Source organism: Perna viridis, chromosome 13 (genome assembly GCF_037379345.1).
Source record: "Perna viridis isolate PV_CMFRI_1.1 ecotype Kerala chromosome 13, ASM3737934v1, whole genome shotgun sequence".
NCBI lineage: Eukaryota > Metazoa > Mollusca > Bivalvia > Mytilida > Mytilidae > Perna > Perna viridis.
Window position 1 is genome coordinate 27404855 of NC_142457.1, and position 15834 is coordinate 27420688.

The 15834-nt window shown below is 31.9% G+C and overlaps 1 protein-coding gene across 1 annotated transcript; it reads right to left on the reverse strand.

The window, feature by feature from the left end:
• Nucleotides 1–8612: 8612 nt before the first annotated feature.
• Nucleotides 8613–15825, reverse strand: LOC148600169 (uncharacterized). The gene is made up of 7 exons (XM_088559352.1): nucleotides 15333–15825; nucleotides 14143–14184; nucleotides 13145–13219; nucleotides 12338–12426; nucleotides 11218–11316; nucleotides 10824–10903; nucleotides 8613–9969 (listed from the first exon to the last, which is right to left on the reverse strand). The coding sequence occupies exons 1-2, from the start codon at nucleotides 15685–15687 to the stop codon at nucleotides 14174–14176; spliced, it is 366 nt and encodes a 121-aa protein (XP_088415478.1). The 5' UTR covers nucleotides 15688–15825; the 3' UTR covers nucleotides 8613–9969; nucleotides 10824–10903; nucleotides 11218–11316; nucleotides 12338–12426; nucleotides 13145–13219; nucleotides 14143–14173.
• Between the last annotated feature and the right edge of the window lie 9 nt (nucleotides 15826–15834).

Here is a 15834-nt window from a genome sequence, read left to right on the forward strand (position 1 = left end):
CAAAAAAGTATTTTGATATATTCTTGTCAATTACACTTATGATACAGTAATATTTTCGTTTCATTGTGGAAAGATAATAATGAATCAAATTTAAATATGATTGCAAATACTTAATATATTTTTTGACAGAAAAAATTACGTGTTAAATACAACATTTGTAAAAAATACATGTATTATTTATAGGAAATAACAGAATTGAAGACTGACTTGTGTTTGGTTAAAAGCAGGAAAGGTGTGGGAGTTATTCAGAAAAGTGGGGGCAAATGTCTAACCTGCAATGCCTGTGTAGTGAGATGTCATCATCTTGATGTTTATTACCGACATCATAATGAAAATGACAGTCATGATAACAGTAGCAAATCACACCACCAACACTGCTACTCCTCAAAAAGGATTCCATTTCATTCTAGTCCTATAGTGCAAGACACTTACAAGAGAGATCTAACAAATCGATTTGTTTTTGAGGAGGATCTTATTTCCTTAACACCAGAAGCTGATGTTTGTGATGTTTGTCATCAAGATCTTGTTATAACTGATGAAAAAAGGTGTACTTGTTAATTTGTGATGAACAAAATTTTAGAAGCAAATGGTAGGTCATTTATTTTTTAAAGATCCATAATATAGATGCCAACCATTCCATTCCCTAGTAAATTATATGATCTTTGTTGGCCATTGTGTTCTCTACCTATATAAGGAACATAAAAAAATGCTTATATATTGAGAAATCGTTATAGGTGTTTGAAATGGTGTCCACAGCTGTATTGTTTTAATTTGTTTTAAAAATCTTCAGGTCATGTAGGTGCTTTATTACAAGGCGTTAAGATGCTCTAATGTAAGAGCAGAAATGAGTCTGATTCAGCTTTCTCATGGGTCATTGACCTACGAATATAAAAAAAGTATGTGTACACAGTTTTGTTGTGATTTTTGAAATGAAGAATACATGTTTTGAAAAAATGCTGTGTTCTATGAATCAAAACGTCAATACCCTTTGGAGACATGTTTTAATTGTTCAATACAATTATTACGTAAACTTCTTATAAATTACTGAAAAATTACTGGTTTTTCACTGATTGGATCAAAAGGGCCATTGTATTAAACCTTTGAAAATCTAAAACTAATAGTCTTTTAGTACTAAGAGATCTTTCTGTGTTCCAACTTTCACCAATGTGGGAGTAAATGCTCTTGTTTTTCTTTAAAAAAAAAAATTGGTAGCTACAGTATGCTTGATCTTGAAACTTTTTTGAACATATGAAGCTTACCATTAAAAACTTTAAAGGACATGCATCTTCTCTTTTTTCATTCCATGTGAAGCATTGCAATCAATGGTAAAAAAACTTACTTTGATGGCATGGAACAATGTGTTTTAAATGTGGGAAAGAATGTGATATGCCATGAAATTCTTAGAAGATTTATGTACTATTTTCTATCTGGAAAGTAAGTGACATATATACAGATGAGAAGTATACCATATTTAGAAATTGCTTGTACACGCCCAACAAAATCTATCAGCCAATACAATTAGTGAAATGTATAGTATCACAATTAATACATGTTTATTTTAAGCTACAATTTAAACAATGACCACATGCTTTTAGGACATGGGTATATAATGTCCAACTGTTTTTAAAACATAAATGATGCATATTAAGATATACTGCTCCATATTGATTTGTGAGCATTTCACTCAATTCACCTTTTTTTTATTTATATGTGGATAATTATACAAAGCATTGGTTTATTGCCAGATTAGGGAAACTATGTGTTTGTGCATGGTAATTACTCTGTCAAGTTATACTATTTTATCAAAACAAGACTCTTAATAGAACACAACGTAACTCGTTCAACAACTTTAATGCATTATATATAGAAATGTTAGAAAACAATAATTACTAATCAATATTTAAAACAAAACTAGAAATACAAACTCAACAATATAATTATTAACATCATATTTATTGTGAAAAAATCTTCTTTTAATAAAATTTGTGATTATAGCAGATGATCAAAAATATGTCAATGAAAATTAGTCTTAGGTGATAATTTTTTGACTAGCTTGTTTTTTTTTTCTGTTCATTTACTTGCCTGCTTGTGAACCTTTTTGGATTTTTTTTTCAGAACAACAATCTTTACAGAATATACTGTTTTGAAGAAAGCATTTGAGGATTGTGGCTACCATGACTACAGTAACAAGATGAGCTACAATGATTTCAAGCAAGCCTGGTATGCTTTCCTGGATTTATTAGATTTAGACTACAATACTACATTCCATTGTCCTGACTGTGGGCTACACCCAGGCACTTTTGTTATGGATGCCACATCAGTTGCCTTCCGTAAAGAACTCCTGTCCTGGGCAAGTATGTTTAAAGATTCGTCAGATAGAATTAAACCTTATGACAAGTTATTTCATTTTGAGAAAAATGAAAATAATTGTGAAGAACTACTCACATTTCTTGGTGTTGTATTTCATGATAGTGAATTAAGAGGCAACAAGTTTTTTTGTAATGATGTTTGGGGGGAACTAATCAAATGTTTTGCATCAGCATATCCATTTTGCAGTTTTTTACCACCTTCTGAAGAATACTTTAAATTTCTTAAAGGAAAGTGCTATTCTGCAAAATGATTCGTTTATGCAGAAGTTACAAACAACTTTGCTAGTGATTTTCAAGGTGTTGTCAAAGTTGAAGGAAAAATTTCCATTTAAAGAATTCAAAAACTACTTGGCTTACTTTGAACAGAAGGTGTTTGACCCTTTTCTCAATGATCCATGTCCCTCGGAAGATCCAGTTGATGATGATGGCTTATCCTTCTTCCCTCATCTACCAAAAGTAAGAAGACGTGGACACTTTATAACAGACAAGAAAAGACCTGTCAAGGATGACTTGTGTAACAAACTATCTAAAGACCATCCATCTCTTCTGCCAGGAGTCTTCACCTTATTTTGTCCACATGGTAAGGTTATTAAATGATGCTCAAGCTTTTATTCTTTTGTAAGTTGATGGTATTACGTCATATAATTTTTGGCCAAATTTCACTAGTGGAAATCAGGTTATATAATGTTGAATATTGGGCACTTTTCTCAGGAGCTGATTATCATAGCCTCTTGGTATTTGATATGCATCATTATGTAGGGGTCCCTTATCGTGGGATCCAATTTCAGATACTTCTTTTATTGAAAATAAAGGGTGTCAATGCATATTTATTATTTTTTATCAAAGACTACGTACAAAGAATGATACTGTTAAAAATAAGGCAACATATGTCTTCTCTCAGAAGCGTAATCTATATTAAATGAATGGAAAGCAAAATTTTAATGTAGCTGCATACTTGCATCACATATCTGATATAAATAATTGAATAAATAAATAAACTTAAATGCATACAAACTTTGTCATCAAATATAAGAGCTGATTAAAAATTAATCCAGAAAACAGGATCAACGAACTCACTTTAAATCATACAAAATTTAGCATCGCCCATACTATAAAGAATATTTCTTTTTATTCCTTTACAGGAATTTGCTATGGATTACAGGTGATGAAGTACCATGAATCTCCTGATATTCCATTTATTCTGTTGAGAACTAGATTCACTAAAGGTATTATATCAAAATTAACTATAATGTAATGTCAATGCCTTGAAATGTAGTTCTCAATTTCATGAAGGGTCTTATATATTCATTATATCATAAATGATGTTCTTGAATTTTAATTTCATACCATCAGAATCAAAATAAGAAAATTTTATTGCAAGTCAGAGAGTACATGAATTACAAACATATACTCTGTAGAGCTTTTAAACCCGCTATATAATAACAAATAGCAACACATATTTGAAGATAGCATATTAGGCATACATAGGACATAAAACATACACACAATATATACACACACAAGCATAGACATAATGCCATGGAGCACATGCATAACATATTATATAGTAAACTGAAGAACAGCAAATGATAATTAATTGTGCATTAAATGATTGTGCACAATGTTTACATGCTACTCCATGTTTTTATATTGTAATAATTAAGTGGGTATATCATATAATCAAATTTTATTGCAATTAAATATTAAAAATTAATTGTGTTAATAATTTTCAGCCCCAAAATTGGTGATATATGACAATGCCTGCTCATTGCAAGCTTACTGTCTGAACAGAGATCCAATATTTTTCATCGATACACAGTTTAGAGTTGATGGGTTGCATTTTAAAAACCATAAAGGTAATAATGTTTGTTTTATTACATAATAATTATATATTTTTATTTGTATGAAATTCTAGTCTTTTTATTGGTTAAAAATACTTCCAGTCATACGTTTACCAGTCAATAAAGTCATTGGTACATGCATGGAGTAACTATAGAGTGTATGAATTTTCATCTAGTTGAATTTAATATTTAAAGTAATAATAGTAATAACTATAAAGGCTCACTATCATATATGACTCAAGCAAATTTTGTTAAACATTGTAAATTTTATTTATGGGGTCAAAATGATGTCATTCTTTCTCAGATGTCTGTTTAGATACAGACATATGTGTACTGTGGTCTAATTGCTTCATTATTGAAATGATTTGTAAAAATATGAAACCTTCAAAACTTAAGTTGGTTAGGTATTATGTTATTTTGCAACTCACAAAAAGTATCTTGTCTATTTTTTTTTCAAACTTTGTACCATAGTTGTATAGATACTGAAAAAAACATTTCAAAATAGATGTCAGCATACACAACTATGTTATCGTTTATTGCCTATATTTTGTTGGTTCAACTTAGCAAATTTTTTTCATAAATTATACTGCCAAAGTCACATATTTTGTGTAATTTGGATCTTTTAAAGTATTCATCCACTATTATTAAAACATTGATGCTAAACCTTTTCAAGTAATGCATCACCGTTTGCCAAAACATGTTAATTCTGTGTTAACATCTACATACTCATTGAAATAGCACCAGAATAATTTCCTAAATATAACCTGTGATTTCTGGATTTATTTTTTTCTTTCTTGGCCTAAAGAATCCCTTAATCATCTTTATACAAGTGTTAATGGAAAAAATAGTAGTATTTTACAGATATTGACCCATCAAGCCTTACGTAAAATTTCATATTACTCCAGTTTACAATTGCCATACATGTATATACTTATTTCCCAGTATTCAAAGAATAATTTTTAAACCACTTATACACGAGGTCCTATAAAAGATAAAAGTGGTCAAATTATAAGTCAGTTCTATGTGACAAATTTTATCCAATCAAACAGAGATGAATACCACTAACACACGAGGTCCATGGATGATAGAAAATGGTCCAAATATAAGTCTGTTCTATGTGACAAATTTTATCCAATCAAACAGATGAATACCACTTATATATGAGGTCCATGGATGATAGAAAATGGTCCAAATATAATTCTGTTCTATGTGACAAATTTTATCCAATCAAACAGAGATGAATACCACTTATACATGAGGTCCATGGATGATAGAAAATGGTCCAAATATAATTCTGTTCTATGCACTTATACACGAAGCCCATGAGTGATGGAAAATGGTCCAAATATAATTCTGTTCTATGTGACAAATTTTATCCAATCAAACAGAGATGAATACCACTTATACATGAGGTCCATGGATGATAGAAAATGGTCCAAATATAATTCTGTTCTATGTGACAAATTTTATCCAATCAAACAGAGATGAATACCAATTATACAGGAGGTCCATGGAAGATAGAAAATGGTCCAAATATAATTCTGTTCCGTGTGACAAATTTTATCAAATCAAACAAGAGATGAATACCACTTATACACGAGGTCCATTGATGATAGAAAATGGTCCAAATATAATTCTGTTCTATGTGACAAATTTTATCAAATCAAACAGAGATGAATACCAAATATACACGAAGCCCATGAGTGATGGAAAGTGGTCCAAATATAATTCTGTTCTATGTGACAAATTTTATTAAATCAAACAGAGATGAATACCACTTATACACGAGGTCCATGGATGATAGAAAATGGTCCAAATATAAGTTTGTTCTACTGTTACTCGTGTAAAACATAATCCTCAGATAAAAATTAAGGTGGGCTGATACTGTTACTCATAAAACATGATCTCATACGTTATACCAGAGCTTGCCGAGACTACGCAGACTTTTTGTATCGCGCTAGAATTCTAACAAATAGGCTTCTGCAGTAGGTTTATGTTGCTACAAGATTGAAGTCATCACTACAAAAGTTTTATGGCGTCATCATGAACTTGTAGATCGTTACTGTGTATCCATCTGCGCCATGAAAACTGATTTATTCAACGTGTCGTAGTTTTCCTTTCCTCTTTCGTCTACCCCGGACTTGACTTTTTATGAGCAACTCGGTGGGTGTTTCTAGGAAAGCAGAGGACGCTTACCCTACCGGTACACCTGGTCCATGCTCCCAGCTTTTAGTGGAGTCCGAGTTGCTCATTTGCTTTTGTTACCTTGTATGTATGATTTTAGTTACTCTATGTTCTTTGTTGTGTGTGCCTGTTTTCCATGTCTGAGCTTTGTCCCTGGATTCCATTCTTTTGATTACCACTATAACCTTGGTTCCCTTGATTACTCCTCCAGATGAAAATTAAGGGGGTTTGATACTGTTACTCATGTAAAACACATGAATTTCGGTTGCGTTGACCGATTAATCATATAAAACATTATCCTCAGAGGTGGTCAGATACTGTTACTCATGTAAAACATGATCTCCAGATGAGAATTAAGGTGGTTTGATACTGTTACACGTGTAAAACATGATCTCCAGAAGAAAATTAACGTGGTCTGATACTGTTACTCTTGTAAAACATGATATCCAGATGAAAATTAAGGTGGTTTGTAACTGTTACTCTTGTAAAACATGATCCTCAGATAAAAATTAAGGTGGTTTGAAACTGTTATCCGTTTAAAACGTGTGAATTTCGGTTGCGTTGACCGATTAATCATATAAAACGTTATCTCCACATGAAAATTAAGGTGGTCTGATACTGTTACTCGTTTAAAACATGTGAATTTCGGTTACGGTGACCTATTAGTCATATAAAACATGATCCTCAGATAAAAATTAAGATGGTCTGATACTGTTACTCGTGTAAAACACATGAATTTCGGTAGCGTTGACCGATTAATCATATAAAACATGATCCTCAGATAAAAATTAAGGTGGTCTGATACTATTACTCGTGTAAAACACATGACTTTCGGTAGCGTTGACCGATTAATCATATAAAACATTATCTCCACATGAAAATTAAGGTGGTTTGATACTGTTACTCGTGTAAAACACATGAATTTCGGTTGCGTTGGCCGATTAATCATATAAAACATGATCCTCGGATAAAAATTAAGGTAGTTTGATACTGTTACTCGTGTAAAACACATGAATTTCGGTTGCGTTGACCGATTAATCATATAAAACATTATCTCCACATGAAAATTAAGGTGGTTTGATACTGTTACTCGTTTAAAGCATGTGAATTTCGGTTGCGTTGACCGATTAATCATATAAAACATGATCCTCAGATAAAAATTAAGGTGGTCTGATACTGTTACTCGTGTAAAACACATGTATTTCGGTAGCGTTGACCGATTAATCATATAAAACATGATCCTCAGATAAAAATTAAGGTGGTCTGATACTATTACTCGTGTAAAACACATGAATTTCGGTAGCGTTGACCGATTAATCATATAAAACATTATCTCCACATGAAAATTAAGGTGGTTTGATACTGTTACTCGTGTAAAACACATGAATTTCGGTTGCGTTGGCCGATTAATCATATAAAACATTATCTCCACATGAAAATTAAGGTGGTTTGATACTGTTACTCGTGTAAAACATGATCTCCAGAAGGAAATTAAGGTGGTTTGATACTGTTACTCATGTAAAACATGATCTCCAGATGACAGTAAATGTGGTTTGATACTGTTACACGTGTAAAACATGATCTCCAGATAAGAATTAAGGTGGTTTGATACTGTTACTCGTGTAAAACATGATCTCAAGATGTAAATTAACGTAGTTTGATACTGTTATTCTTGTAAAACATGATCCTCAGCTAAAAATTAAGGTGGTTTGATACTGTTACTCGTTTAAAACATGTGAATTTTGGTTGTGTTGTCCGATTAATCATATAAAACATTATCTGCACATGAAAATTAAGGTGATTTGATACTGTTACTCGTTTAAAGCATGTGAATTTCGGTTGCGTTGACCGATTAATCATATAAAACATGATCCTCAGATAAAAATGAAGGTGGTTTGATACTTTTACTCGTGTAAAACATGTGAATTTTGGTAACCAAAATGTCTCTGGTATGTGAGAGGGGTTGGGAAAAAGTTTGAGGTTGGATGTGGGTATATTGTGTCCAAGAGCCAGCACTGTAGTTTAATTATAGTTTAGTATCAGAGCTCACATGAGCTCAATACAGCAACTACATGCATAACTTAGGTTTGCTTTTTTCACAATAAACACAGAAAAGGAAGACACTGTCCAGTGAATATACTAAAGTCCAAAATGTGTGGATGGTCAAAGATACACAAAAGGAAAAAATTTAATGCTCCAATTAGCTAAAGGCAATGAATACAAATACAATCATATTTTTATTCTCATACAATATTGATACACAGAAATTAACATAAATAATAAAGCATACCAGTAGCATTTGTGAACAATTGTTACACTAACTTAAACAATTTTTTTCACATACAAAATAACCTTTGGTATTGAATTGATGTTGAAAGTAATGACATTAGCATTGTGACAATATATAGGTAGTACAGTTCTTATGGCAGTTTCTAAAAGATAAACCAAAAACCAAAAACCAACACAAAAACATGTGTATATAACGAAATTAATAACACAGGGTACAATATCATTGGTTTCTTTGTTCCTTTTGTCACCTGCAAATTCCATTACAGTATTATGAATCTTTCACCTGGGTTCCCGAACTGTCACATTAGTATATTTTTATAAAAAATTACCATGTGTACATGTCATCATGCTGAAAAGACTTTGTTATGATACTGAATGTATACTTCCTTAAGTTCCTTTAGTTTTCAAGTTAACAGTAAAAAAAAAAAATGACTGTGCATGACACTTTCAATAGCAATGACTCCAACATCAGTTGACAGATCATCATGAAAACTTGCACAATTTATAATTACAATGATTAAATATTTCCTTTAGTTTCAATGATGATAGTTTCCAAAAACAAAAGGTTGAAAAAAACTTTGAATTGCAAGTGATGACAACAAATTTCAACACTGACATCAATAATACAGTCAAACCTTCTCTACCAATCACCTCAAATCAACTGTCAGCTTCACTTAACGGTCATTTCAAAACCCGTCCAACTGTTTTCTCTATTTATTTTAACTCAAATTAGTGGTCCCCTCCCTAACACGGCCAACGGTCACTTATTTTTTTCGGCCATAATCGTCTTTCTGACTTCTTATACCGGCCATTTTGAAAACATCAGGTTTATCACTTGACCCGTTAACAGTACTGTGTCACATGATTTAATTATATTTAGAACATGTAAATATAGATAATTATGTTGCCTAAGGAATTAAATCGGTATTGCAATGAAAACAAAATTAAAGATTCGAAAGTAAATATGTGAAATTTACTCACTGGTCGTAAAAACGTCAGTCTTCAGTTTAATTATGAAAGTTTGAGTAGTCCCCAGAGGTGACTGCTTAAAACAGGTTTGACTGTATTCAAGATGTCTGAAACTAATTAATTCAGTTGATATGTAAAGATATGTAAACAAAAATTTAACTACAGAATGTACATAAATTCAGTTGTGAAAGATATGTAAAAATATTTTAAGTACAGAACGTACATAGCCATGGTTGTGAAATATAGTTAGAAAAGTTTTCATTTATACCCATACATATAAAATGAACCCAGTATATGCCACAACTGTCATATCCAACCTGAAAGTAGAAAACAACATTAGATGTAATACTAGATTTCAACTTTGTCTTTTTCCATGCACATTCACACCAATTTATTACACTGACATATCATACCACCCCCCACTCCCCAGTAAAGGGCTACAATTTCAAAATGAACTTAAGATGCAAAGTCAAAGACTTAACTGCTTACAAACCAATGATATGCAATTATTCCTAATGTGCGCAAATAAGAAAACTTAGAATTTAATTCAAACAATTTTCTTGAAGTCACTGGAGCATGACAAGGAAAGGAAAGGGGATGCATATTTCAATATGGCATTGAGATGCACATTCACAAATGTATCTGCATATAAAATAGCATCATTGTATTGCAAACAAGTCTTTAAATAGTGAGCTAATCACAAAACTTAACATCTGCAACAAACAATGTTTGAAAGTCAGTGGACCATGACTGTGGGACAAGAGTCATATGATGAATCTCTTTGTTTTATCAAGATGCTGAAGCAACTACCAACCAAATATAATTGACCTTAGATGTGTGTTTCCTTAAAAAATCTGCTGATCATACAACTTGAAATATACATGATGCCCCTTCCTAGGAAGACAGAAAAGCCATTCCTGCAACCTTTAGGCAAGACAACAACAAAAAATGATGTTATGAATGCATGGATGTCTACACAAATACCTCTAATCACATACCTTTCAAAGTGATAAAAGCTTGCTTTTAATGCTCATAAAAAAATTATTTTCACTTTAGACTTCATATGTTGCATGAATTGTAAATATATGCATAAATAATTCATTTATTTGCATATTATTTGTGCTAGTAATTGGATTATAATAAATATTGTACATAACATTAACAGTATTACCCAATAGACTTCCTTGCAGCTTTTTTTCTTTGGCTCTTCGTTGCAGCATATACGACAAAGTTTTAAAATAAATGTCTCATCTGAAATATTGTTTAAGAAATATGTTACACAGTTATTATGGAATTGTTTTAAAAGACACCTCCATCTCCATGTTTATTAATATGCCAACATTTAAGCTTCTGAAGTAAGACTTAACCAAAATTGGTCAGAGGGTATCAATTTAGCACAATAAACATGTTTTCAATTCCACAACTAAACCTTCAGTTCAAAGGTCAAGGTTACATAAAATGTACATAACCCACCGTCCAATCGTGATGGACCTATCTCACCAAAAAAATATGTCCCCGTCTTGGGGGTAAATTATAATGCATTACATTTCATTCGTGAAATATACCTTAATTTTCTAATATTTTCTCCAGGATTTGAAGTCTGTACTGCAAGACAGATTCAGTAGTTGACTGGATCTGGAGGCTGTGTCTAGACATGTATCTTTCTGCAAACAAAAAGAAAATCAAATAATTTTATTTGAAGATTTAATTCATGGACAACAAGGAACCTTAGGGAGCACTATCACATACCTAACACACCAACATATTAGACCTATTTCTTTTCAGTCTCCTCCTGAAAAAAGTGGTCTCCCTGAATCAATTTATCTGAAAATCCCATTCAATCTTATCATCATCACTAATTATTCAAAAAAAAAATTTGAAGGAAATCCTTTGAAAAAGGATAGTCCTCATCCAGGAGACAAGCATAATTAAACGATCTTTGGTAAGACACCCTTCCCCACTTCAAATAAAATCCAAATTTCAGTGGATCAATAACCCTGGTAATTTACATAACCAAATATGGTGCCCTTGGTCATACAAATTGTCATGTTTCATGTTGACACTTTCCATTTGCTTTGGTTAGTATCTCTCTTAAGCTTCAAATAGTTTCTGGAAAAAAGTTTTTATGAGTTATTATATTTCCAACTGATTTTTGAATGTGACACAATATTCAAATTCAACAGATACATAAATTGTAGGTATAAAACAATGTTTTAAAACCACATTATTAGCAATATTTTAATCCAAGTTTTAGTAGCAATATCATATCCTAAATATACTTCATAATTCTTTACTCCTTGCATAACTAGAAAACAGATATTGTTACAAAGGGCCCACTGAGTTATCGTATGTCATATAAAGTGTACATGGATAGATAGAGATGACTGTAGGGCCTTAGTTGTTAGTCAGTCTGACCCTAATTATGGTAATAGCAAAAAGAAACGAAATAATGTGTGCTTAGGGTTTCTTGACAGTCTCTTTATCTTTATATTTCAAAATGACTACCAAAAGTTTTTATGTCATTGTAGCTGAGCAGTGTAAAAGAATACAAATACTTCCCATTCAGGCAAGGATAAAAAGTAAACAAAATATAACGAAAAACTGAAGTATTTACTATCCTTATCATTATTACTTTTCATGAGCATGAAACCCTAGACACACACATCATTTCTTGGTTTAACTTACTTCCATGAAGACAGGATATTATTTAAAGTGGAACCAAGTTCACCGAGTGGATCTACAAGCAGAAATTCTAGTAACTGGAATATAAAAACCTGTTATAAAAAATACCAAGATTTCATTTTTCATGTTTTGAATTTTAGATTAATCTTTATTTCAGATTATTTAAAAGCCAGACAAGTTGTTGAAACAAATATATCTGACATGCTAAGCATGGCTTAAGTGTACAAAGTACATTGATGCAATACCAATCATGGAACTAACCTTGATTTGAATAGAAAAATCTCTGACAGTTAAACTGATGCATCATATTTTTTAATTTTTTTTAAAATTTGCTTTGCAGAGTTTATAAAATTCACTTACATATACTATAATGAGACTGTCATCTAAAGAAAGGAATCTATCTCTTTTGATTATAAACTAATGTCTGCACACCTCACTTTGGATAACGACTTTTAGCCATTTTAAAAGCTATGTTAAGATAAGTTGATGGGAACAGTTTTACATTATATGGGTCTTGGTTTGTCACCCAATTTGATGAAAAACATTTTTTTTCTAAAACTGGAAATACGATATGAATTGTTGAGTTTTAGCATTGTGCAACAAAATAAGATTGACAAAGTAAAAACTATTAGGTACCTACATCCCAGGCTCTAATATACACGTATTTAGTAGGTCTTGACACCACAAAAGACAAATTCACACATTAAGTTGCTAAGTGATTTCTAAATAATGGATGTTGGAAGCAAGTAAACACTATTAACACACATGATGTTAATTATTACATACATGTGTATTTGTAGAATAACTTACATCAGTAACTGCTGACTGGTGTTTCTTGCTCAGTAGCATAGACATAACTGCACAATTAATGTATTCCAAATTTGACTGAAAATATAAAGATACATCTATTGTTAAGATTTTAAAATATCAAATATTCTCTCATCCACATAATATACAAATAATATTCTCAAATAAATAAAGCTGAACCAATTAATAAATAAATTTAGATAAGCTTTATAAACAGGTATAAACATGCCTGTTTCTAGACTAGCACAACAAAAATCAATTTACATGCGAAGGAACATATGTTGTGGTTGTACTGAAGTTCTGAAATTTATAAAAAAAAAATCTAAATAAACCAGAAAATAAATTGTTTTCAATAATTAAAATTAAAGAGAATTTATGGCATTAATCTAAAATATTATGACACAATAGCAGTAATATGAAGTTCAGTTTGCTTTGTTTATATTGCTTGTTTGTATTTTTATTTTGCCTAAAACAAAATAACAAATAAACCATGTATCCAACAAAGAATCCAGTTCCAGTATCTCGTATTTAACTGTATGGCAAATTTATCATATTCTTGGATTTTTATGTTGTCTGGCCTTTATGTTTATACTTTTTGGACCAAAGTAAGATTTTCACAATTTTACTTTTCATGGTGTTTTTTTTGTAAGAACAGGGAATTCATTCACTGCCCTCCTGGCTCATATTGAGTGCTATAGTAGTTGAGTAGACAGACATCTCATTTACTTCACATTAGTTGGTCTGACAGTGCACCTGAATTTTGGTGGTTTCTTTTTAGGGTCTTTTTTTTTATATGATTGTTCTACATAATTTTACAACTATGCATTTAGCAGTATTAATATTTGGTTTAGATGTACTGGTAAATGATTTCCTTACTGGTCAGCCTTGGCACTCACTGTGTGAACTCTAGGTCCCTTTGCTTTTTTTGGTAACTTACAGTCCTAAAACCAAGTTAGATCTTCTCTATTTTTATATTTTTAGATTATAAAAGTAATACTCACTTCACTACTTCATAAAATAGACAGCATGTAACTATCTATGATCTGCAAAAAATATCAGTTAATAAAATTTTAAATGTACATGTGACTATTTATAATCTGCATAAATTTAAAATCAAATTTCATGTGCAACAAGAGCATTGCTCCAGGTCCACCTCCTAACAACTACATAGCAAACTTGTAAATTGCTTATACAATACATCAAATCCCTATTGAATCAAGAATTATAATTTGTGTTACCTACAATAACAATAGACAATCCCGTTTCCCGCAATTGAAATGGCAGGCATGACTCCCATGAAGTTCAGCTGATTATTGTAAAATGACATACGATGTGCTTCCTGCTTAATATTAAATTCAAATTCCTAAAATTTGGTTCAGTAGATCAGAGGAAATGAGAGACAAATTTTAAACAAAAATTTACCTCATCTGTCAACCTCTCTTTTATGGAATAGAGATTGTAAAGGGTGATCTTAATATCCTGACATGCTGTATAGAGAAAATTGGATTCTCTTTTACGGTTGAAATAAAAATCACTTCTTTAGCATCTATATGAGAAATGAAACATGGAATTATACATGTACATGTATGTAAAAGCAAATGTAATCAAGTAATTTTACGTAAAACTAAATATAACATCAGCAAGATGGATTTTTCTTTTTATATGCAAAAAATGAAATGCCATAAAAATGAAAAACAAAATTGCTTAATTTAAGGCCAGAAAAATGTATATATACTATGGAAAGGTACATTATAAATCATACAGACTAACCAGGTATTTCTGAACAGGTGTACAGAATGAGAAAGTTTGAAAATCAGTCATCGAAAATATACAATATACCAATTGTACAGTATGGTTAAAAAACTAAATATGAAGAAAATAAATACTGTAAAATACAAGATCATTTGATTTCAGAGAAGCACAATACCCCCACCCAAACACACATTTACTATTTATATCAAGTTTTACATATTTTTTTTTAATTTACATTCTCGGGCAGCTTTTCTAAATTTTGGTAATGAAAAAATCATCCACATAAAGTGACCTATTTATGTGCCAAATTAGATTTCAATCCACTGTAAAATGCTCTGTTAATCTTGCAGACAGTAAGGTGAACAGAAGGAGAAAAATGGTTACTAGCAAATGATCCTGTACTCACAAATTATATTTTAAAGTCTGAAATGGTACTCACATCTCAACAATTTCACACCTGTTGTCTCCTCAGGAGTCTGCTCTACCTCTACTTCTTCTGTTGTCACCAAAGTACCTCCTGTCATCACCTCTGCCTTTTCCCCTTTTGTCACCTCTGCCTCTCTCCATGTCATCATCTCTGCCTTTTCCCATGTTGTCACCTCTGCATTTCCTCCAGTCACCACTTCTGCATCTCCTCCAGTAATCACCACTGCCTCTCCCTCTGTCATTACCTCTGCATCTCTCCCTGTTGTCACCCCTGAAACTTCTCCAGTTGTCACCTCTCCCTCTCTCGTCATCTCTGCCTTTCCCTCTGTTGTCACCTTTGCATCTACTCCTTTATCTCCCCCAGTCATCACCTCAGCTTCTCCTCCTGTGATCTCCTCTGCCTCTCTGCTGTGTATGCCATCTGCTCTGCCTCTACTCCTGCCTCTGCTTCTTTTGTCTTGTTCTCTGCATTTACCAGTGTCGTCTCCGCTGCCTGTCCTGTCAACTCTGCACTA

What these genes read in the sequence shown, in the direction of transcription:
- LOC148600169 (XM_088559352.1), bottom strand. Translation starts at nt 15,687, where the DNA reads ATGACTGGGGGAGATAAAGGAGTAGATGCAAAGGTGACAACAGAGGGA.